At 41.8% G+C, this 24905-nt stretch overlaps 1 protein-coding gene and 1 long non-coding RNA gene across 3 annotated transcripts in view; both read right to left on the minus strand.

Moving 5' to 3' along the window:
• Positions 1 to 24905, minus strand: part of LOC106812946 (persulfide dioxygenase ETHE1, mitochondrial-like) — a 43445-nt gene that overhangs the window by 17294 nt on the left and 1246 nt on the right. Inside the window, exons 1-10 of one of the 2 annotated variants that reach the window (XM_014816957.1) lie at positions 11846 to 11868; positions 11613 to 11708; positions 10683 to 10829; positions 8401 to 8508; positions 7996 to 8069; positions 7538 to 7642; positions 7117 to 7232; positions 6643 to 6799; positions 6384 to 6486; positions 5982 to 6136 (exon numbers count right to left, since the gene is read on the minus strand). In XM_014816957.1, coding sequence (XP_014672443.1) covers positions 6057 to 6136; positions 6384 to 6486; positions 6643 to 6799; positions 7117 to 7232; positions 7538 to 7642; positions 7996 to 8069; positions 8401 to 8508; positions 10683 to 10829; positions 11613 to 11697 — 975 coding nt within the window. In that variant the 5' untranslated portion in view covers positions 11698 to 11708; positions 11846 to 11868 and the 3' untranslated portion in view covers positions 5982 to 6056. Of the gene's footprint in view, positions 1 to 5981; positions 6137 to 6383; positions 6487 to 6642; positions 6800 to 7116; positions 7233 to 7537; positions 7643 to 7995; positions 8070 to 8400; positions 8509 to 10682; positions 10830 to 11612; positions 11709 to 11845; positions 11869 to 17041; positions 17135 to 17268; positions 17455 to 17750; positions 17896 to 24905 lie in introns of those variants that run through there. The other variant, XM_014816958.1, reaches the window with a different exon arrangement.
• On the minus strand, positions 20665 to 22689 carry LOC106812947. Its single transcript, XR_001394406.1, has 3 exons — positions 22584 to 22689; positions 22043 to 22159; positions 20665 to 21435 (listed from the first exon to the last, which is right to left on the minus strand). It is a non-coding gene; the product is annotated as an uncharacterized LOC106812947 (long non-coding RNA).

Raw genomic sequence — 24905 nt, forward strand, 5'->3', positions numbered from 1 at the left:
ATGCACGTACGTTTACATACACACGCACGCACGCAGGTGTACGTGCGCACGCACGCACGCACGCACGTCTACGTGCACATGCATGCACGACTTATTCACCGGCGATTTAATGGCCCGATTTAATCGCCTAGTGTGTCCACTCGACTCGCGCGATAGAATCGGGCGATTTTGTCGCCCGATTTCATCGCCTAGTGTGTCCGGCCCTTTAAGATCAGCGTGAGAGCGTGAGATGTGGTCAAAATGCGTGAGTCTCACGGTGAATGCGTGAGAGTTGGCAGCCCTGTCATAGTCATAACAAAAGTGATTCACAATCAAAGTGCTGTCCCGAAAAAGAAGAGCTCCCAACATTTCTGAAATTAACAGACTAACTCTGTGGATTGCAGTAGAAAAGGTTGATAATTTTAGAATACTTGGTTCTCTTCTCTTTCGGGGTAGTCCCTTGGATTAATAATGATATATTGATTATGAGAGAGATGCGGAAAAGTGCATGAGAGTACACGTGTATATACGTGGTATCACGACTGTTCCATGTCCTGGTATATCCTACTATATGAAGTCACAAGTAATAAATATAACAGAGATAACACGATACTTACAACGCAAAACGCATATTCAGTTCGATAGTGAGATCTTTACTTTTGTTAAAAATTTACAGTCGATTTGAAGTGAAACTATAACCATCGAATGGCCTCCGCACCTATTGGAGATCAATGCAACTTGTTTTCTAGCGAGACATTGTGCTGAGCTGGCGACAGTGATAGACAGGGCCTCACACTTCGGCACAGTATTAATTATACAACTACTCAAGTAGTAAACAGAATTATACCTGTGTAATTAATCTGGAACTAGATTTAATAAGCTACATATGAACTCGTTGGTATATGTTGATTAAAACATTAATTAACATTTTTATTTCTACCGACTATATCTTGAAGAGCATTTGTATGCAGGCCCGTAGCCAGGGGGGGTTCGGGGGGTTCGAACGAACCCGCCCCCAAGCATAAAAGAAGAGGTATGGAAACTAAGTAAAGTTTGAGTAAGAGGTGGATGTCCAACGCTAATTTGACTGTAATTTTTATCGAGTGCACGTAATATATCATCGGTAAAATAGGCAAGCAAATGTTAAATTTCACGTATTTTGAAGTGTCTTACTCCTCCTATATTATCTTACTCCTGGTACTAGTAGTAGTACTAGTAAGTAGTATAGTACTATTTACTACTACTAACTACTTACTATACTACTATGTACTGCTCATAGGGTCTATGTCCCCCAGGGTACTGCCGGGACGTACCTGGACACCCGTACGGTCCGGTATACCGAACGTACCCTGGTACCGAGGCATATATAAATCAACGTGATTTATATGCTCTGCTGGTACAATCTAATATGCCAGACCGTACCTCGCCTACTCCACTAACGAGTCTAGGGAGTCGCCTACGCCTACTCCCTAACCCTAACCCTAACCATATCAGCTAGATGGTTACTCTAGTACTATAGCCGCTTACATTAACTGCCGCTGGGCTATAGACCGACCCATGGGGCATGCAATGGACCAACTTATTTCCAATGTATCGGCTAAAAAACGTCTGTGTAGCAATTAAGCCTCTTATCCGAAGTGAACATGACTTAAGTTATAGCCGCTACTAAAATTAACTCTAACTTACGTTGCAATGGTATACTTGCGTTTTCTTGTGACACAAACATTCGTTTGCGAACTTCAAACGGGCATTTTCTGGCGGCGCTGCAGCAGCGCGCAGTCAGCGGAACTATGTATTTCCGCATGTGGAGGGGTGGGCGGTTGGGTGGTTGTGGAAAAACATTGTTGTTGTCAAGTAACAAATTAAGCGATCAAAAGAGATTGTAATATTAGTTTTTCATGAAAGATGAACGAATTACCTATTATTCAATTTGTTACTTACAACAACAATGTTTTTGTCCACAACCAACACAAACCCGCCCCCCTCTCACATGCGGAAATACATAGTTCCCGCTGACTGGCGGGAGTAAGTTGGTCCAGAGCATTCGTAATGGTTGATGCTATGCCCAGCGGCAGTTAATGTAAGCGGCTATGTACATAGCTAGTTACCAAGGTACGTTCCGGTATACCGGACCGTACCCAGGGTAGCTTCCGGCAGACCTGTGGGGACATAGCCCTATCAGCTCTAGTAGTAGTACTATAGCCGCTTACATTAACTGCCGCTGGCAACTGTACGCGAGCTATTAGCTCTTAGTACTATAGCCCGCTAATTTCCTTCCAGTAACTTGCGTGCAGGTTGCTGAGTTAAGTAAACGGGCTACATACTAAGTAGCTGCGGGCTTTGTATAGGATCTATATCTTGTACTAGACAGTAACTAGTACTACCAGGAGTAAGATCTATATATCTTACCCTGCTATTCTACTACTATCTCTAGCTATGTTACACCATACACGGTACAGTCACTTGGACTGTTGAAGAATAGGATGTATACTTGACTATATATAGGGTTGTTGAATGAATGCTGAACATTTCATATCATTCCTATTATATATTGAATAATATTGTTGCATTGTTTGAACCAGATATATCACCCTATGTGATCTTGACAACGAACCGTACAAAATTCTAACCCTGGCAAATTCAATGCGGCTTACAACGCACCTGTACGAATTTATGGCGCAATATGAATGTCGCGACATTTTATGTTTCAAATGTTATCTCTAAAGTTCGGCAGGATCTATAGCGGCAGTGATATGTTAGATTTTCGAGAAAAAATTTAACATGATGTACTTAGAATTAGAACATTTTTTCATGCATTAATGAAGCAAAGTCGATTCTAGCTGTTGAATGCATAATGTATAAAATTAATTTTTAGACAAACACAACCGCATGCGCCACCATGTAGATATTTATTCAATTATCGTAATATAATCTCATAGTTTGTACGCATCGTTGATTTAGGAGCGCTATTATGAACGCAAGCAGTAAATATTCAGCTGCTAAAGGCAACGAAGTTGACTCGCATCGCTCCATTTTGTGGCATTTTAACGCAATAGTAATCTATGACAATATTCTCAGATATTGTCCTATGACAAATACGAGCATATCTCCTATGACAATATTTGTCATAGGAAGAATTTCCTATGACAAATAGTGTCATAGGAGAGCGTATATGCGTATGTCGTATTTGTCATAGTATGCAAGCAGAACATTTGTAACATCGCCCGATTGTACAATTCATCAGCCAATCAGAGTGTTCAATGATACTGACGTGAATAGCGATGTTTCATGTTTAGTATGTCATGTCATGTAATAGCGACGCACGCACGCACGTACGCATGTGTACGTGCACACGCACGCATGTGTACGTGCACACGCACGTACACACTCATGCACGCACGTTCACGTGCACACGCACGCACGCATGCCCGCACGTGTACGTGCACATGCACGCACATATACGTGCACACGCACGCACGTGTACGTGCACACGCACGCACGTCTACGTGCAAGCATGCACGCCCACGTGTACCTGCGCACACACACATGCACACACGTGTACCTGCACACGCACGCACGCACGCACGCACGCACGAACGTGTACCTGCACACGCACGCAGGGACGTACGCACGCACGAACGCACGGTTACGTACACACGCACGCACGCACGCACGTGTACTTGCCACACGCACGCACGTACGTGTACGTGCACACGCACACATGCACGCACGCACGCACGTATACGTGCACACGCACACACGCACGCACACACGCACGCCTTTCAATCGCTCCGGACATGGTCTGACATCAGAAAATGTCTAAAATCTGCCCTGTCACCATTGACCTTTGACCTGTGACCTCCAATTTCGGCACAATGGTTTTTCCTACCATGATGCTATACACCGACTATCACGAGCCTAGGTCGAGCCGTTTAGATTTGTGCCGCAATTCTGCATTTCCTCCTTATACCTTAAGTTAAGGAGTGAATGTTCCCCTTCTTTTACACCTCTTGACCTTTGACCTTTGACCCCCAGCTTTGACATCCCAACTCGTGTTCGGATTACCACCCCACGTCCCGAATATCGTGACCGTACGTCGAGCGGTTAAGATTTGTGCCCAACTGTTGACGGACGGACGGACGGACGCACGATCAAGCGATTCTACAAGCTGCATCTGACTATGTCAGATGAGCTAAAAATTACACACAAACATTTTGATGCCTAATTCACAGAGTATGATAACCAAGAAGAATATATTGTCAGCCAGAGTACAGGGGGTTACAACGTGAACATGGATAAATTATTTATTTAAAGGAGCGGTATTATTATTCAAAGCGAGCAAAAGTAGGTTACAATAGCAGGAGTAGTAACGAAGAAAATGAAAGTGTCAATGACACTGTAGCTCACCACAAAAAAGGACACAAATGAGTGAGTAAGAAGAAGTCAGTTTTAATTGAGCAACCATCGACATACATTATAGAAATGATTGCCATCTGAATATCGCAATAATAATTTATAAACCAAAATGAATCACAATTTGTGACCGTAGATGGTGTTATACCCGCTTTGTAGCGATGGCATATGAAATAAATAGGTTATGCTGCGTTCCGACATGTTTTGTAAATCTTTACTCTAATATAGGCGTTTTATCGGCAGGGTGATGAGGAAATACCAATTTTGCATTAAAGATATTGTCAATAAAATCCAATTGTAAAACGAACCAGACGAGTGTGACACCACAGACTGTTTGTGTTTATATAATATACTATATAATTGCCAAACCCTACCTAATTTGCATAATTTGTTTTTTAAATATCAAAACCCCTAGCCCTTATTCATTCACATACCAAAAATGAGCAAAATCCGTTGAACCTGAACTGACTAATGGCAATTCCCATTTTTGCCAAAAAATTGCCGTGGCTCGAAAGTACGTCGACTGGCGTGCTTCAAAATAGGATGTTTAATATGGGAGCATAGCAGTAACAACTATACCCAATTTCAAACATGTGGGCGAAACGGTTCCTGAGTTATCGTTGACCGAAGCGAAATGTTGACGGACGGACGTACGACGGACGACGACCCATGGCAATAACTCAGCTTGACGATGTCAAGGTGAGCTAAAAATGAGAAGGGGGAGAATGGAAGATATCCATGCTTATTAGTTCTTGTAAAAGTATTGGTTTTTATATAAAAAAAAGAACTCTTGCACATTTTGTTTATGCAGTATCATTAAGTACATCCATATATTAGATAGCAGTGGCATACTATACAGCATTGTTTTTCGAATACATCAACAGTGAGTGGTACAGTTCACAATTTCAACACACCTAGCGAATGCAGTGCACTACAATGATTTCCATGTAGAAAAACCGAGTACAAACTCAAATCTCACGTGATTTTTAAATACTTAAAAATTATTCATAAATAACACACATATATCGCTGTAATCACATCAGAAGGATGCAGCGATGTTATTGCTTACAATGTTAGACACACGCATGCATGCTTGCACACGAATACATGCACTATCAACTAATCGTGTCTTTGCTATATCGCAATATCAGCATATCAAGAGCGTATAAAGAAGGTTTTCTTCATTATACTCATTTTCTTCAAGGTGTCCTTCTTTATACGCTCTTGAGCATATGAATCAGATCAGCTTATGTGTTGAGGTCTTGAGGATACTGTATTTGTGCTGCCACCTATCCAGAATGGAAGTGAGGTAACCGAGTTTTCTGGGCAGTAGGTTTCCATGTTGTACGATTTTTAACTTTGTTGAAATAACAATCTCCACAATTACCAAAGGATAAGAGCGAGAGGGGGCAAGAGAGAGCAAGAAAGGAAGGAGACAGAGAGAGACAGAGAGAGAGAGAGAGAGAGAGAGAGAGAGAGGGGGATAGGAAGAAAGAGAAGAGAGGCAGAGAGAAGGAGGAGAGAACGAGCATGCGATGCATTCACACGCCATGTACGATCCCACTCCTCTAACATCATTATTCAAGCACCTTCTAGCTGCAGCGATGAGAGGTGCATTTCTATTGTAGCATCCTCCTGGAGGTGTCACGAGATGACGGGTATTCCTAGGTTAGTGTACTCCTTATCTTCCATATCATCAGCTCTAGGCAGGCAACAGCATCCTCCCGACTATCGTGACCATCAACTGAAACAAAGCAAAGCCCATCAAAACATCGCAGTGTGGCAAACCACTCATGGATGAAAGCTTAACAACATTACAGACTTTAAAGCAAAATCATATCACCACACGAAGGAGAAACAGCCTCATGCCTATCCATAGTAAGATCACAACACTAATACTATAAACGCAATCATGCACTATAGGCTGCTACTCACTATACATCGTAATGTACATACATGTCAGTCTTTGATGAATTATTAACTGCACATACCACTGTCCTGAATGACCTTCTTCAGATGGTCGGCCATTAGGTTCCGCAGCGCTCGCTTAAATGGCGGCCCGAGTCGGTGCGGAAACACAACGGACGTATCAACCTACAATAGTAACAAATCTCTAGCTACCCTTTTTTCCCATACTGTGAGGTAACACACAGGATGTGTCAACTGACGATAAGCATAAATCTCAAGCAATCAACCCTCGCCAAACCCAACATTCTAAACTTCAAATAAACCCGATAGAATGCCGATTACCACAGATTGATGTACAAGCTTCAAGGCCATCAGGTCGCTCTCGAGGCTGTGTCCCATCAGTATGGTCTGCGCGTTAAACCGACTGAGAAGCACTGCTTGGACGTCACGCAGTGTGGTCGTCACACCCAGCATGTCCTCCTCCTTGATGCCACTGAACCTGTAAGCGCATTCCCCAATACGTGACCACCAACCGTGACAACATGCAGCTGCTATATGCTAGCATAATACATAAACGATATATATATATGATAGATATAGGATACGCAGTATATCTCTGTATAATGTATATCTGTAACTTGTAACACTCGAGTTCGTAATTATGGAGTCCTTGCATTGATGTACAACAATTGTATAATATGTATATATGAGAGATATTGTAAAAGTCTGTGAATGTAGCAGTAGTGTCCCACACATCACATGTCTACAGCAAGCTCAATGTAATTGCTGTATTTTTTGTAGGTAGTGTTTAAGTACCTTGTGTTGAAATCAATGACGGGATGATCAGGCTTCACTAATGTTTCGTACACGGGCTTGCAATCCGACGCCACCACCGTCACTCTAATCAACTCTATTCCCTCTGTTGTGTAGGCCTAGAACAAACAAAGAACAAACAACTCCTTATTACTTTTACCTAGGCAGTGACACCGTAACTAGATGCACTTATGCACGTGTGCCACGTACTAGATAGAGGTGTAACGAGTTAGGGTCACGATACGATACGTATCTCAATACGTAGGTCATGATACGATACGTATCGCGATACACAGATTGAAAGACAATATATATAACCTCATAAAGAATAGACTTCAAAGTCCAAGGGACTGTATCGAAGATACTAAGTTGAGATTATTATATAAGATTATACTTAAATATATGTAAGAGAAATATAACATACCATTTCACAGTCTAGTGAATATACTCCAAAATTTCCATCCAGTGGTGGTCTCTTCGGCAATGTTTTGACAAATCCTGTCAAGCTCTTTACGTCAATCACGTGCAGCTGAAATTGTAGTCCAACATAACTGCATAACCAACAACATGGATAGACACAAAACAGAGCACATCACTGTTAAGTAGGTGACAAAACAAAAATAAACAAAAACAACAATTGCATCACTAAATGCATATATTGAACTCGTTTGTTTGCATGTGGATGAAATTGAAACCCTCATAAATTTCCAAATATATGTCATATCTGATATATACGGAAATTTCCAAGGGTGTGTTGTCTGTGAAGGCAGGCGTATCATAATCACACTTGGAACAATATTTAACGACCATGAAAATATGGTATGCGTATACATAAATTGCGTGCGAAATTTAGTAGTAATATAATGATCTATAAGACCATACCTTATTAACTGAACAACCTTCCGAGTAAGGATCACCTGAACAGCAGGTATAGCTTGCTTCCCATGCTCCAGCAACTGAAATTTATACATGGACATGGTGAATAAGTCACGGATGACGTGAGCTGTCAAACATACCTTGAATTCGTTAAAGCCAAATCAACTTAATAAAACGAGATATATATAGATATATATATATAATTGTGTAGTACAGTACACGCTGTTATGTACGGCTCACTCATCCAACCCACTGAGAAAATGAAACAGTTATTAGATAATTAGAGGATAATAGGAATAATGAGAATTTTATCCACATTACTTTTGTAATTGCAACTATAACAATTTTGTATTCACGTAAAATTCGATAAATTATTAAGCGTCGAGGTCTTTTGCGATGTGAACAACATGCCTTTTTTTGGTCGACCCCAGTGGTAAACACACTCGTCTTTGGTGACGTATCGTCCCTTTGCATCGACTCTGAATCGATTTCCACATCTGCAGCACAGCCTCTTCAGACCTGCCAAGATGCAGGAACAATATAACTGCTTCGTTGCCAAGACAATCATCCAAATTGCCTGTGCCTTAAAATACAACACGGTACAATAATCTTTGACTATCTCAGTCATTCACACCTTCCAAACAGTTTATTTATCTGCCGGAGACATAAAAATGTTGCTGAACTTATGAATGTGAATCTTATTTATCTATATATACTAGCAGAAAGTATACCCGTAGAACCAGCAAATGTTGTCTTTAAATATAAACTCCATGTAAGTGACACAGATAAAGTTAAATATTTCATGTAACTGAAAAGAAAACCACTGCACTGGGTACAACAGAACACTGGCACAGTGTCAGTACGGTGTACGTCAAAACAGAGTGAGCAGGGGGGAATCTGCAGTAGCTGGGGGGGGGGGGTTTTGGGAGGGGGCCCATCTATTGAGGAATAGATTTTTGTTTGAGCCAGAACCATCTCCCAGACGTGGTGATTCTGAATATGCTCATACGGCGGCAGTCAAGAGACGCAGTGTAATTCCCACGTATGTGATGTGGATCTGCTGTACGCACTGCCATCTATTGACGAATAGCATTTTTTCGAATTTTTGACTTAATACTTAATACTTAAACTTTTTTAAATTTTTTTCTCAGCCAGAACCATCTCCCAGACGTGGTGATTCTGAATATATCTTCAGTTAGCGCGATTGAGTGACAAATCAAGGCGAAAAGCGAGGACAAACAAACACACACACACACACAAGATTAGCCAAATTATAGTATAGATGTTGTTGTTTAGCCGAATTTGTGTGTTCGCGCATAACTAGAGAACTCCGCAGCCTAGAGGAAAACTAAATATATTTTCAGAATCAGCACGTCTGGGAGGTGGTTCTGGATAAAACAAAATTTCAAAAAAGTTAAAAAGTTAAAAATTTATAAAAATTCTATTCATCAATAGATGGTGTACAGATCGATTAACATTATACATCACATGTGTGAATCCATGGTGTATATAACCATAACGCCCCAGTAGCCGAATGCATACATCATCGGACTCCTAAACCATTGATTCTGGGTTCGAATCCCACCTCGGGAAATGCTTTGTTTCTTTACTTTTTGACTGTTTAGTATGTACCTCTGCCGTATTCACCGTTAATTTCAAAAATTTCAAATATTTTTTTACCACATTTAAACGTTTAGAAAAAATCCAGAATAAACTATGGTAGATGATAATGATAGCGCAAACTGACGGGAACACCTCACGGAAGCCTATGTAGGTTACATATCAAATATTATTATATTTACCTCCGCCAAGGAGGTAATGTAATCGATCTCGTGTGTGTGTTCGTGTGTGTGTGTAGCCACTATAGTGTTCGCGCGATCGATTCAGCAGCAGCTCGGCTTCGTGTGTGTGTGTAGCCACTATAGTGTTCGCGCGATCGATTCAGCAGCAGCTCGGCTTAGCTCAGCATCAGCTCGCCTTAGGGTGTCGAGTCAGCAGCAGCTCGCCTTAGGGCATCGAGTCAGCAGCAGCTCGCCTTAGGGCGTTCAGTCAGCAGCAGCCAGCAGCGAGCCAGCTGTTTTACACATACATGTTACATGCTGGCGGAGGTATGCACTCTCCGTGAGTGCCCTCTGTCTAGTTTCTATATAATTTCATTTTATTATTTATAATTTTTGACTTTTTTATTCTAATAACTTTTATCTTTTGATTTCTTATTATTTTTTAATGTTAGGATGGGATGGGATGGGATGGCATGGGATGGGATGGGATATGGGATGGGATGGGATGGGATGCAGTGCGATGGGATGGGATGGAATGGGAAGGAATAGGATGGAATGGGATGGATGGATGGATGGATGCATGAATAGATAGATAGTTAGATTGTTTTGGGTATTTTCCTTTCAACCAAGCAGTCACCAACTGAGTAACGCCACTGATTTCCCCGGGCAACGCCGGGTATCCCGCTAGTATTAGATATAACTCCGGTATACCTGCTTTAAAGGAAAACAGCTTATTAACTCCTGTATGGAAAACAGTTTATACAGCATGTTGCCTTCTCCAAGTACAGGTAAAGAAACTTTTTGAGATTTAGGCGGTGTCACACACATGTGCGCACACATGAAAAGAAACGGCAAGTTTTTGCAGGACTATGAACAACGAAAGAGAGACAGGGAGTAGGAATGACGACTTACTGTTCGTGGAGCCAGCCGACTTAGCTTTGGTTGTCGTCACCAGCACAGCACAGCCAGGCTTGTTGGGCGACATGAACGGGAACCCATTACCCTCTAGTTGTTTCTCAGTCAGTAAGTATGGCTTCAGATGCTTGTACAGCTCAGCCTCTGTAAAGAAATCTCTATATATAATATTTGTAGAACGTGAAAATGACATAGCCACACAGCAGGCACAAGATTGCATTTGGTTCTCACCTCACGGCATTTATTTAGAAATCGCATGATCAGTTATGCTGAATACCTGACTGTAGTCTACTGAGTCTGACTGAGGTCAGCTGAAACGTAAACTAACCGTTCCACGAACATATATAAACAGGAAGTAGAACAGAAACGTATTGCGTATACACTGTGAGCAGATTGGCATGAGCTTGTGAATAAAGCAGCATGATGGTGGTTGGAACCGATTTATGTCTGAGTAATGACCATGCAGGACTGAAGAAGTTATTCAAAAGTGGATAATTCAGTCGTAACAAACTAGCTGTTCGTTAATTGCTGCACGAGATAACTGACATACACACGGACGATGCCAGCTCTCGGCTTATATGTCTGTCAAGCTGTTCATTGCTGCATGATATAATTGACATATACACACGGACGATGACGCTCAAGGGGTCGTTGTCGTAACAGGTACTACAGATATTAGACAGACCCGAGGTACATATATGTATACACAAAGTGTACCAGACTTGTACTACAGAAGTGTACCCTAACCTAGCTCTAGTACTATAGCCCGCAGGATCGCTGCCGCAGGCCATCCTGCGGCAGCGATCCTGCGGGCTATAGTACTAGAGCTAACCCTAACCCTAACCCTAACCCCAAACATACCTCATATAAAAATATAAACATAATAATAAACAACCTAAAACTACCTCGGGTACATATCTGTAGTACCTGTTACGACAATTACGACCCTTCGTGCAGCTCTCGGCTTAATCAGATTCTGTCTGCCAACCTGTTCGTTCGTGCGTGCATCCATCCATCCCTCCTCTGAACTGCATATCCAAATGCTCAATTGTCTATTCTTTTCAGTTTCAGTTTTCAATTCTCAGAATGCATATTCTTTTTGGGAAGATGTATTTCTGGAACAGCTATAGCCAGGCATGCAGCAATACGCTGAAACATACATGTCAAGACGCATTGTCTGGCTTGCTTGATACAATCAAGAGTGGAAATTATAGAGATCTCTATTATCCACTCTTGATACAATGTATAACAGTAACATGTTTTATGTACATGTATCACTGACCTGAGCCCACCCTCATTATCATCCGCACCCTTTCTTATACGGCTTATACCAATAATATACATACCGCTTATACAACACACAGGGGCGGCCGCCAGGGATTTCTTTAGGAGGGCGAAACCAGAGGCGTGTACAGCGAGCACGCGAAGGGGGGGGGTCTTAATTTTTGAAATTAGATTCCCTCAAATGCGTTTCTGCGCGGGCAGCGGGGGGGGGTCCGGACCCCTGGACCCCCCTGTCCACGCCCCTTGGAACTGTAGACTGATACGTGTGCGGTTCCCGGCCTCCCCACTCAGTGTTAGTTAGGGTACGCATATGCTCGTTCCCTCCTTTGAAAGCACCGCGCCCCCCTATCTCAGGACTGCTAAAATTTCTGAACCCCCTTTTGCGGGCTTTTGCGGGTTTTCCCTGCCTTGAGGACCCCCCTTGCACGTACACACGCACGCACGCCCGTGTACGTACGCAAGCACGCACGTGTACGTGCACATGCACGCACGCATGCACGTGTACGTGCGACACCGCACGCACGTGTACGCTACACACGCACGTGTACGTGCACACGCACGCACGCACGCCCGTGTACGTACGCACGCCCGTTACATACGCACGCACGCACGTGTACGTGCCGCTGCTTTCATCGAGTGTTGAACGCAATCATACAAACGAAAATAGGACAACTATATCACATCCCCCAGCACTCCTGTAGACAGCTAGACCATATATGCGTTTACATATAAGACAGCGTGCCAGGTCCAAGCTGAACAATATCACCAAAAGGCACATGAAAAATCACAAATGGAACAAAAATCACCAAAAGGCACATGAAAAATCACCAAATGGAACAAAAATCACCAAGGTTTTAAAAATCTCAATATTTCACCATGTCTAGCCGCGTACGGAGACTGATATTACCCACATGTAACTTATTTTACATTTTTAAAGCGTGTTCGTTTTGTTCATTTTGGCATAAAAATAAAAAATAAAAATGAAAAAATTGTTACAATTCATTTAAATAGGGGTCATTATGTATACAACTCTATGTGAAATGTCACTGACGTAATTTTCTACACAGCAAACTGTCTACAGTAGATCTGAATGTATTTAGAGTTGATTAATTAAAAAATAAAAGCTGAAATTTTGTCTTTTATACCAAAACGTCAAAAAATCACCAAAAATTTAAAGAAAATCACCAAATCACCAATTTTTTTTGTCACCGAAGGCTTTTCCAAAATCACCAAATTTTCAAAATTTGGTGACGCGAAATCACCAAATGGCCAACGCCTGATATAAGAGAGGCGTCAGTTGTTCCTATGGTATGTGTCGCACAGTGTGATTCGGTTTATGCTAGGCACGCTCCTCAACAGCCAGCAGCTACGATGGCGTTAGTGATTTACACCGGAATTCATCAACATTTGCGTACGCAGGTGCTACGCTGCGTTGATGAATCGCACCTACGCCAGCTTTGCGTACGTACTTCGTTAGAAACTGTGTACGGCAATACACTTTGCGGCAACGTTGATGAATAACAAAAGGTGGCCACATTTAGAAAAGTGATGGTGAACGAACGAATAGTCCACTACTGCCCCGGTCAGCAAGACAATAAAAGGACCATGCTACAATTGTGATACGGTCTGATTATTATATATATAATATATATATATATAGTGAGAGAACAAACCTACTACTATTATTATTATAATGTACAGAAGTCCTTACAGAAACCTAAGAAGTCCTTCATAGGTTTATATGTTATGATAAATATAAAATAAACCCGTTCCATATATCATTTTATTATTGCCTTTTAAGAGTAGTACGTACAATTTATAATACACGCCGTTTAAGTATGGCGTCAATGCTAGGTATGGTTAATAGCTAAAACATTAAAGCATGCTCATAATTGCAAACACTACATTCATATCACAATATTTGAAATGTAGTTCAGTGCACTCAGCCATCAACGTATATAGTAAAAAACCTACTCGTTCTTGAGCTCTGCCTAAAATATTAACATTAATCAAATAACCTGTACCAACACAATTGTTATAATATAATGAGGATGGCGTTTACACACGAAGACTAGTAAAATCACTAAAAATCATTTCCAACAGAGACCACTGTACCGTGTACAGCACGTTTAAAACATTGCTTTCATTCGATTACCTAGCGTGCGTCAAATTTTTTACTGGCAAATTTAGTTTTCATAACTATTTTCCAGACGTGCATTTTCTCAAGCGTTTGCATTCGTGAGATATTCTGCAACAAGATAGTCTAAAATGCATGTTTTCGACAAATAACAGACATAACGTCGATGCTAATCACAGCATTCAATAAATAAGCAGTATTACTGCTAAGAATCAAACACACTAGGTATTAAATTAATATACCATCATATAAAAACAGAAGTGCAGGAAAAGGGTTCGCAAAGGTTTAAACATCTTCATTCCATCAACTTAGGTTTTTGACTGCCTGTTCGGTTTGGTCTTTCACGATAGAAGTTCCTGAAGGCCCCACACCACGTTTAGTGGTAATGCACGATCTGAAATACATAAACCACCTCATGTTATAAAACCAGTCTATATAACAGGATCGTCAATTGGTTTACTCGAAGAGGAGCAAACCTCAATGATGGAAGATATGCGAGTATTCGTTTTGTTTTAAAATACGAGAATAGTAGCTGAATAAACCAGGCAGATGAGGCTGACCAGATATATATGAGAGACAAACAGGCTTAGTCCCATTAAAACAAGAGTTCAGAGACCTCTTATTCCCTGGCGATTAAACAGATATAAGAATACCTCAGTGGCCTCTATGTGCCAAACTTTTAAAACTCAGACCTCACACATCTAAAACTTAGCATTAGGGGTAAGGGCCGCGACACACTACGAGATTTTAATGCGATCTAATCGGTGCGAATTTATCTCCCGCATAATATCGCGCAATATTGTCGAGTGGACACATCACGCCGATTTAGTCGCGCGACTGAAATAATCGGCCCAATAATATCAAAACGTTTTGATGGCATGCGATTGAATCCGGCGACTAAATCGGCAGCGACGACTGGACACATTAGGCGATTTTCACGCGCGGCATTGAGTCGCCGATAAATCGTCTTAGTGTGTCCGGCCCTTAAATGTCCATGCGACCTACCTATCTGCGCAGGGTATGGCAGCCCTAGCGTTTGCCATTATCTGCTCGAAACTGCCTCAACCGTCTTTGTCAATCTTTATTATGTGTACGTTCTTCTTCTACGGAGGTTACTGTTTGCCTGAAAACGCATTCAATGAACACGTCGCCATCACAAGCACAATGCCTCACAACTTATCCAGTGCCATCACAATGTACTGCCAACAAAGCTTGCCAAATCAATTGAAAACGTGTCATTTGTTATCTGCTTTACCTACATTTGCGCCAATCCCTTGTAGTTCAACATTAGTAAGCTACTTAATCTATGCATTTGATCTAGTTCCCTTGTGTGGTTATTACGTGTAATATAATTACCTATCCCTGTTGAACTCCACAGTCTATTATATCAAACATTTGTTTATTGTGATTTAGAGTATATTGTCATGTACGTGAAATTTTAGTATTGAATAAATGCTAAATGTATGCACCTAGGCACACAGGCACACACACACACACAGACACACAGCAGCCATACTGTAATTATCGCAGTGTTGGTTATATCTCTACATACCTGTGTAGTCATGAGCAGGATATAGAAGATACTCATTGGGCAGACTGAATACTGCTGATTTATGAATTGTAGCAGTGCTTCTGGGCGTTACCTGAAAATTACAAATACTTACTTACTAGATGAAAAGCAAAAACAAGTCAAGCTGACTTTAGCTGCTACCACTTTTCTTTTTTATATCAAAATATCAAATATACTAGAATTTGCTGCAATACCAAATAAAAGTGCGAAAGCGCAAAAGCAAAGCTGTGAGTGACTGTGCAGACCTATGCACAGACACTCTTATATGTAATCTCTGTAAACTGTATAGGCCAACCATAGAGACAAGCAGAGCCATGAAACCATAAAAAAGTGCCAGCCACGACCAGCGCTCACCTGACGGCAGGTGTTCTGATGCTTAAACTCAGGGGCAAACGAATCAAGAGCACCCTCCAGTTCGCCGCGGTTCGCTCTCCCTCGTCTGTCTCTCATTCTTTCTCTTTCGGCTCTCTCTCTCTCTCTCTCTCTCCTCACGCTCTCTCTCTCTCCCTCTCTCTCTCTCTCTCTCTCTCTCTCTCTCTCTCTCTCTCTCTCTCTCCTCTCTCTCTCTCTCTCTCTCTCTCTCTCTCTCTCTCTCTCTCTCTCTCTCTCTCTCTTTCTCTCTCACTCTTTCACAGTACAGAATGCCATAGAAATTATACGATTTAAGGAGCATAAACCTTCTTCAACCAAATTTAGTATTTAAAATTTCACTGTGACATTGTAGCCTCATACATCCAGGCATGTATAGATTCTACCAGCAAACCCGGCAGTCAAATTCTTTCTAGCAGTAAAGAAATCCATGTTTAACCCGCCTCTTGAGGGTCAAAAGGTTATCCGACACTTACTCTTCGCATGTCAGCAGAAATTACATTTCATGGTCCTTTCAATAAAGCCATAAAAATGCAGATCACCGCTTAAACAAAAAAGTTTTTCGAATCCCTCCATCAGACCATGTCCTCAGAAAATGTCTAAAATCTGCCCTGTGCCCCATTGACCTTTGACCTCCAATTTCGGCACAGTGATGGCTTTTCCTACCATGATGCTGTACAACGACGAGCCTAGGTCGAGCCGTTTAGATTTGTGCCGCAATTCTGCATTTCCTCCCTATACCTTAAGTTAAGGAGAGAATGTTCCCCCTTCATTTACACCTCTTGACCTTTGACCTTTGACCCCCAGCTTCAACATCCCAACTTGTTTTGACGATCCACCCCCGACGTCCCGAATATCGTGACCGTACGTCAAGCGGTTAAGATTTGTGCCCAACTGTTGACGCACGGACGGACGGACGCACGGCCGGACGCACGCACGCTCATGCGATTCTACAAGCTGCATCTGACTATGTCAGACGAGCTAAAAACAGCTTACCTTGCTGAAAGTCTGTCCGACCACAACCTCGCACAAGCAATGCATCCCCAGTGAAAGCCATCATATACTGATGAAGCACATATGTAAGGCACCCTATAAATACAAGACACTGCAGGTTTTACACTGTTAGAACATTAAGAAAGCATACCTTAGACTTCACTTCGCTATGTGATGAAACAGTTGTGACAGATGTGAAAAAGGGGAAAAAAGCATGTGCGTGCTCATACCATTTGTGTGCCCAGGAGTGGCTCTGACTTCTAGATTGAGCCCTCCAACCGACACCTTGTCTCCGTGTTTAACGTAAATGTCTGCTTTACCACCACTGAGCTCCGACAGAACACTTCTGCACTGCGGAAAAGTCTTCTTCAGCAATCCTGTTCCCGTCACATGGTCCGCATGTACATGTGTGTTTACTGAAATATATAATTTTTTGAAATCTTGAATGCAAACACTACACGTAATTAAACTTACATAAGAAATGCAAAGATATGTGAATAACAAAATAATTCTCATCTCATGTTGAATACTGCAGCAACTGCTTGAGAAAGTAGATTGAGAGAACTGCTTGAGTAGAAGAAATGACCAACTGAATTCACACTGGGCCTATTGAATAAACGCAGAAATAGGTCATTCGCTTCCTAATTGACCTTTAGCTTTATTGGCAAACTTGAAGTAAGGACGTACGTAGGAACGTTGGTTCTGTACATACGTGCATATTTTAGGTTTAGTTTGAGCTGTTCCACAAGCCTAGAATCTCTCTCAACCATCTCAATCACCGGGTCAATGATGACAGCCTCGTTACTCCCAGGGTCAGCTAGCAGGTACGTGTAGGTGCAGCTCTTATGCTCAAACAACTGTAACAGAAGTTTTCACATGCTCACACTAAACGTGCTGCCACAGAATATATACTTCCATGCTCAATACGATACATGTATAGTATCGAGCATGGGTGTATATTCTGTAGCAGCACGTTTTTATGTATATAGACTAGAGTGACAAAATCAGTTTTTTTTACAACAGGTGATATCATAATAGTCACAATTAAGGGACCATTTAGCACTGCGTGTCTTTGTGCGAGACGCAATCAGGGGTCGAAATTAGCGTAATCCCGATATCCGCGAGATAGTAGAATCTTGTGTTGGATACCAGATTTCAATGCTTGGTATCCCGCCAAAATAGTAAAAAAAAATCGTCAAAATCGGGATAGTGGTCATTGAGTTATCAACTTTATACGGCAGCGCATCTGAGCGAGTGCGCGTAGAGCGAGTGCGCGCGATCTGAGCGGGCTCAGGCACCCTTATTACTATCATATGCCACACTAGCGTTACTACGTTATACAGCAGGCATAGCATATTTGCAAGCACAAGCGTGGCCGATGTTGATAATAAATGTGATGTGTATACATTGTATCAAGCGAATCAGACAATGCGTCTAGAGTCTCTAGACAATACGTCTGCAGTGTACTTGTCTGTGCATATCTGTGAATCTGTTTTCATGTTTTTTTATATATATATAATCAAGAGCTAATAATACCTAGAGTGTACAACGGAAAAACGGGAAAATAGTGCTATTTCACGACATGATTATTCTACTTTGCCTATGCATATCCAAATGCTCAATTGTCTATTCTTTTCAGTTTCAGTTTTCAATTCTCAGAATGCATATTCTTTTTGGGAAGATGTATTTCCTGGAATCAGCTATAGCCAGGCCTGCACAATACGCTGAAACATACATGTCAAGACGCATTGTCTGGCTTGCTTGATACAATCAAGAGTGGATAATTATAGAGATCTCTATTATCCACTCTTGATACAATGTATAACATGTAACATGTTTATGTACATGTATCACTGACCTGAGCCCACCCTCATTATCATCCGCCACCCTTTCTTATACGCTTATACCATAGATATACATACCGCTTATACAACACACAGGGGCGGCGCCAGGGTATTTTCTTAGGAGGGCGAAACCAGAGGCGTGTACAGGAGCACGCGAAGGGGGGGGGTCTTAATTTTTTGAAATTAGATTCCCTCAAATGCGTTTTCTGCGCGAGCAGGGGGGGGGGTCCGGACCCCCTGGACCCCCCTGTCCACGCCCCTTGGAACTGTAGACTGATACCGTGTGCGGTTCCCGGCCTCCCCACTCAGTGTTAGTTAGGGTACGCATATGCTCGTTCCCTCCCTTTGAAAGCACCGGCCCCCCTATCTCAGGACTGCTAAAATTTCTGAACCCCCCTTTTGCGGGCTTTTTGCGGGTTTTCCCTGCCTTGGAGACCCCCCTTGCACGTACACACGCACGCACGCCCGTGTACGTACGCAAGCACGCACGTGTACGTGCACATGCACGCACGCATGCACGTGTACGTGCACACGCACGCACGTGTACGTACACACGCACGTGTACGTGCACACGCACGCACGCACGCCCGTGTACGTACGCACGCCCGTGTACATACGCACGCACGCACGTGTACGTGCCGCTGCTTTCATCGAGTGTTGAACGCAATCATACAAACGAAAATGAGGACAACTATATCACATCCCCCAGCACTCCTGTAGACAGCTAGAGCCATATATGGTTTACATATAAGACAGCGTTGCCAGGTCCAAGCTGAACAATATCACCAAAAGGCACATGAAAAATCACCAAATGGAACAAAAATCACCAAAAGGCACATGAAAAATCACCAAATGGAACAAAAATCACCAAGTTTTAAAAATCTCAATATTTCACCATGTTAGCGCGTACTGAGGACTGATATTACCCACATGTAACTTATTTACATTTTAAAGCGTGTTCGTTTTGTTCATTTTGGCATAAAAATAAAAAATAAAAAATGAAAAAATTGTTACAATTCATTTAATAGGGGTCATTATGTATACAACTCTATGGTGAAATGTCACTGACGTAATTTTTCTACACATCAACTGTCTACAGTAGATCGTAATGTATTGTAGAGTTGATTAATTAAAAAATAAAAGCTGAAATTTTGTCTTTTATACCAAAACGTCAAAAAATCACCAAAAATTTAAAGAAAATCACCAAATCACCAATTTTTTTTGTCACCAAGGCTTTCCAAAAATCACCAAATTTTCAAAATTTGGTGACGGAAATCACCAAATGGCAACGCTGATATAAGAGAAGCGTCAGTTTGGTTGCTATGGTATGTGTCGCACAGTGTGATTGGTTTATGCTAGGCACGCTCCTCAACAGCCAGCAGCTACGATGGCGTAGTGGATTTACACCGGAATTCATCAACATTTGCGTACGCAGGTGCTACGGTGCTACGCTGCGTTGATGAATCGCACCTACAAGCTTTGCGTACGTACTTCGTAGAAACTGTGTACGCAATACACTTTGCGCAACGTTGATGAATAACAAAGGTGGCCACATTTAGAAAAGTGATGGTGAACGAACGAATCATCCACTACTGCCCCCGGTCAGCAAGACAATAAAAGGACCATGTACAATTGTATACGGTCTTTGATTATTATATATATATAATATATATATATATAGTGAGAGAGCAAACCTACTACTATTATTATTATAAGTGTACAGAAGTCCTTACAGAAACCTAAGAAGTCCTTCATAGGTTTATATGTTATGATAATATAAAATAAACCCGTTTCCATATATCATTTTATTATTGCTTTTAAGAGTATACGTACATTTATAATACACGGTTTAAGTATGGCGTCAATGGCTAGGTATGGGTTAATAGCTAAAACATTAAAGCATGCTATAATTGCAAACACTACATTCATATCACAATATTTGGAAATGTAGTTCAGTGCACTCAGCCATCAACGTATATAGTAAAAAACCTACTTCGTTCTTGAGCTCTGCCTAAAATATTAACATTAATCCAATAACCTGTACCCAACACAATTGTTATAATATAATGAGGATGGCGTTTTACACACAAGACTAGTAAAGATCACTAAAAATCATTTCCAACGAGGACCACTGTACCGTGTACAGCACGTTTTAAAACATTGCTTTCATCAATTACCTAGGTGCGTCAAATTTTTTACTGGCAAATTTAGTTTTCATAACTATTTTCCAGACGTGCATTTTCTCAAGCGTTTGCATTCGTGAGATATTCCTGCCAACAAGATAGTCTAAAATGCATGTTTTCGACAAATAACAGACATAACGTCGATGCTAATCACAGCATTCAATAAATAAGCAGTATTACTGCTAGAAATCAAACACACTAGGTATAAATTAATATACCATCATATAAAAACAGAAGTGCAGGAAAAGGGTTCGCAAAGGTTTAAACATCTTCATTCTATCAACTTAGGTTTTTGACTGCTGTTCGGTTTGGTCTTTCACCGATAGAAGTTCCTGAAGGCCACACACCAGGTTTAGTGGTAATGCACGATCTGAAATACATAAACCACCTCATGTTATAAAACCAGTCTATATCACAGGATCGTCAATAGGTTTACTGAAGAGGAGCAAACCTCAATGATGGAAGATATGCGAGTATTCGTTTTGTTTAAAATACGAGAATAGTAGATGAATAAACCTAGGCAGATGAGGCTGACCAGATATATATGAGAGACAACAGGCTTAGTCCCCTTAAAACAAGAGTTCAGAGCACCTCTTATTCCCTGTCGATTAAACAGATATAAGAATACCTCAGTGGCTCTATGTGCAAACTTTTAAAACTCAGACCTCACACATCTAAAGACTTAGCCATTAGTGTAAAGGGCCGGACACACTAGGAGATTTTAATGCGATCTAATCGGGCGAATTTATCTCCCGATAATATCGCGCGATAGTTGTCGAGTGGACACATCACGCGATTTAGTCGCGCGACTGAAATAATCGCCCAATAATATCAAAACGTTTTGATCGATGCGATTGAATCGGGCGACTAAATCGGCAGCGACTGACTGGACACATTAGGCGATTTTCACCGGCGATTGAGTCGCCCGATAAAATCGTCTAGTGTGTCCGGCCCTTAACTGGTCCCATGCGACCTACCTATCTGCGCAGGGTATGGCAGCCCTAGGTTTGCCATTATCTGCTCGAACTGCTCAACCGTCTTTGTCAATCTTTTATTATGTGTACGTTCTTCTTCTACGGAGGTTACTGTTTGACCTGAAAACGCATTCAATGAACACGTGCCATCACAAGCACAATGCCTCACAACTTATCCAGTGCCATCACAATGTTACTGCCAACAAAGCTTGCAAATCAATTGAAAACGTTGTCATTTGTTATCTGCTTTACCTACATTTGCGCCCAATCCCTTGTAGTTCAACATAGTAAGCTACTAATCTATGCATTTGATCTAGTTCCCTTGTGTGGTATTACGTGTATATATATATACCTATCCCTGTTGAACTCCACTAGTCTATTATATCAAACATTTGTTTATTGTGATTTAGAGTATATTGTCATGTAGTGAAATTTAGTATGAATAAATGCTAAATGATGCACCTAGGCACACAGGCACGCACACACACACAGACACACAGAGCCATACGTGTAATTATCGCAGTTGGTTTATATCTCTACATACCTGTGTAGTCATGAGCAGGATATAGAAGATACTCATTGGGCAGACTGAATATCTGCTGATGTACTGAATTGTAGAGTGTTCTGGGGTTACCTGAAAATTACAAATACTTACTTACTAGATGAAAAGCAAAACAAGTCAACTGACCTTTACTGCTACCACTTTTTCTTTTTTTATATCAAAATATCAAAGATATAGAATTGCTCAAATACCAAATAAAATGCTGAAAGGAAAAGCAAAGGTGAGTGACTGTGCAGACTGATGCACAGACACTCTTTATGGTAATCTCTGTAAACTTGTATAGGCCAACCATAGAGACAATGCAGAGCATGAAACCCATAAAAAAGTGCCGCAGAGCGACAGCGCTCACCTGACGGCAGGTGTTCTGTGGCAGCACGTTTAGTGTGAGCATGTGAAAACTTCTGTTACAGTTGTTTGAGCATAAGAGCTGCACCTACACGTACCTGCTAGCTGACCCTGGAGTAACGAGGCTGTCATCATTGACGCGGTGATTGAGATGGTTGAGAGAGATTCTAGGCTTGTGGAACAGCTCAAACTAAACCTAAATATGCACGTATGTACAGAACCAACGTTCTACGTACGTCCTTACTTCAAGTTTGCCAATAAGCTAAAGGTCAATTAGGAAGCGAATGACCTATTTCTGCGTTTTATTCAATTAGCGCAGTGTGAATTCAGTTGGTCATTTCTTCTACTCAAGCAGTTCTCTCAATCTACTTTCTCAAGCAGTTGCTGCAGTATTCAACATGAGATGAGAATTATTTTGTTATTCACATATTTTTGCATTTCTTTATGTAAGTTTAATTACGTGTAGTGTTTGCATTCAAGATTTCAAAAAATTATATATTTCAGTAAACACACATGTATGGGCGGACCATGTGACGGGAACAGGATTGCTGAAGAAGACTTTTCCGCAGTGCAGAAGTGTTCTGTCGGAGCTCAGGGGTGGTAAAGCAGACATTTACGTTAAACACGGAGACAAGGTGTCGGTTGGAGGGCTCAATCTAGATAGCAGAGCCACTCCTGGGCAACAATGGTATGAGCAGCACATGCTTTTTCCCCTTTTTCCATCTGTCCAACTGTTTCATCACATAGCGAAGTGAAGTCTAAGGTATGCTTTCTTAATGTTCTAACAGTGTAAAACCTGCAGTGTCTTGTTTTATAGGGGTGGCCTTACATATGTGCTTCATCAGTATATGATGGCTTTCACTGGGGATGCATTGCTTGTGCGAGGTTTGTGGTCGCACGACTTTCAGCAAGGATAAGCTGTTTTTAGCTCGTCTGACATAGTCAGATGGCAGAGCTTGTAGAATCGCATGAGCGTGCGTGCGTCCGGCGTGCGTCCCGTCCGTCCGTGCGTCAACAGTTGGGCACAAATCTTAACCGCTTGACGTACGTCACGATATTGCGCGACGTCGGGGGTGGATCGTCAAAACAAGTTGGCATGTTGGAAGCTGGGGTCAAAGGTCAAAGGTCAAAGAGTGTAAATGCAAGGGGAACATTCTCTCCTTAACTTAAGGTATAGGGAGGAAAATGCAGAATTGCGGCAAATCTAAACGGCTCGACCTAGGCTCGTCGTTGTACAGCCATCATGGTAGGAAAAGCCATCACTGTGCCGAAATCTGGAGGTCAAAGGTCAATGGGGCACAGGGCAGATTTTAGACATTTTCTGAGGACATGGTCTGATGAGGGATTCGAAAACTTTTTTGTTTAAGCGGTGATCTGGCATTTTTATGGCTTTATTGAAGGACCATGAATGTAATTTCTGCTGACATGCGAAGAGTAAGTGTCGGATAACCTTTTGACGGCCTCAAGAGGCGGGTTAAACATGGATTTCTTTACTGCTAGAAAGAATTTGACTGCGGTTTGCTGGTAGAATCTATACATGCCTGGATGTATGAGGCTACAATGTCACAGTGAAATTTTAATACTAAACTTGGTTGAATGAAGGTTTATGCTCCTTAAATCGTATAATTTCTATGGCATTCTGTACTGTGAAGAGTGAGAGAGAAAGAGAGAGAGAGAGAGAGAGAGAGAGAGAGAGAGAGGGAGAGAGAGAGAGCGTGAAGGGAAGAGAGAGCAAGAGAGAGAGAGAGAGAGAGAGAGAGAGAGAGAGAGAGTGTGATCGAGCGAGAGAGAGAGAGAGCGAGAGTGTGATCGAGTGAGAGAGAGAGGGAGAGAGCGAGCGCGAAGGGAAGAGATAGCAAGAGTGAGAGAGCGAAAGAGAAAGAATGAGAGACAACGAGGGAGAGCGAACGCGGCGATGGAGGGTGCTCTTGATTCGTTTGCCCCTGATTTAAGCATCAG

Source organism: Priapulus caudatus, unplaced genomic scaffold, assembly GCF_000485595.1.
Source record: "Priapulus caudatus unplaced genomic scaffold, Priapulus_caudatus-5.0.1 Scaffold704, whole genome shotgun sequence".
NCBI lineage: Eukaryota > Metazoa > Priapulida > Priapulimorpha > Priapulimorphida > Priapulidae > Priapulus > Priapulus caudatus.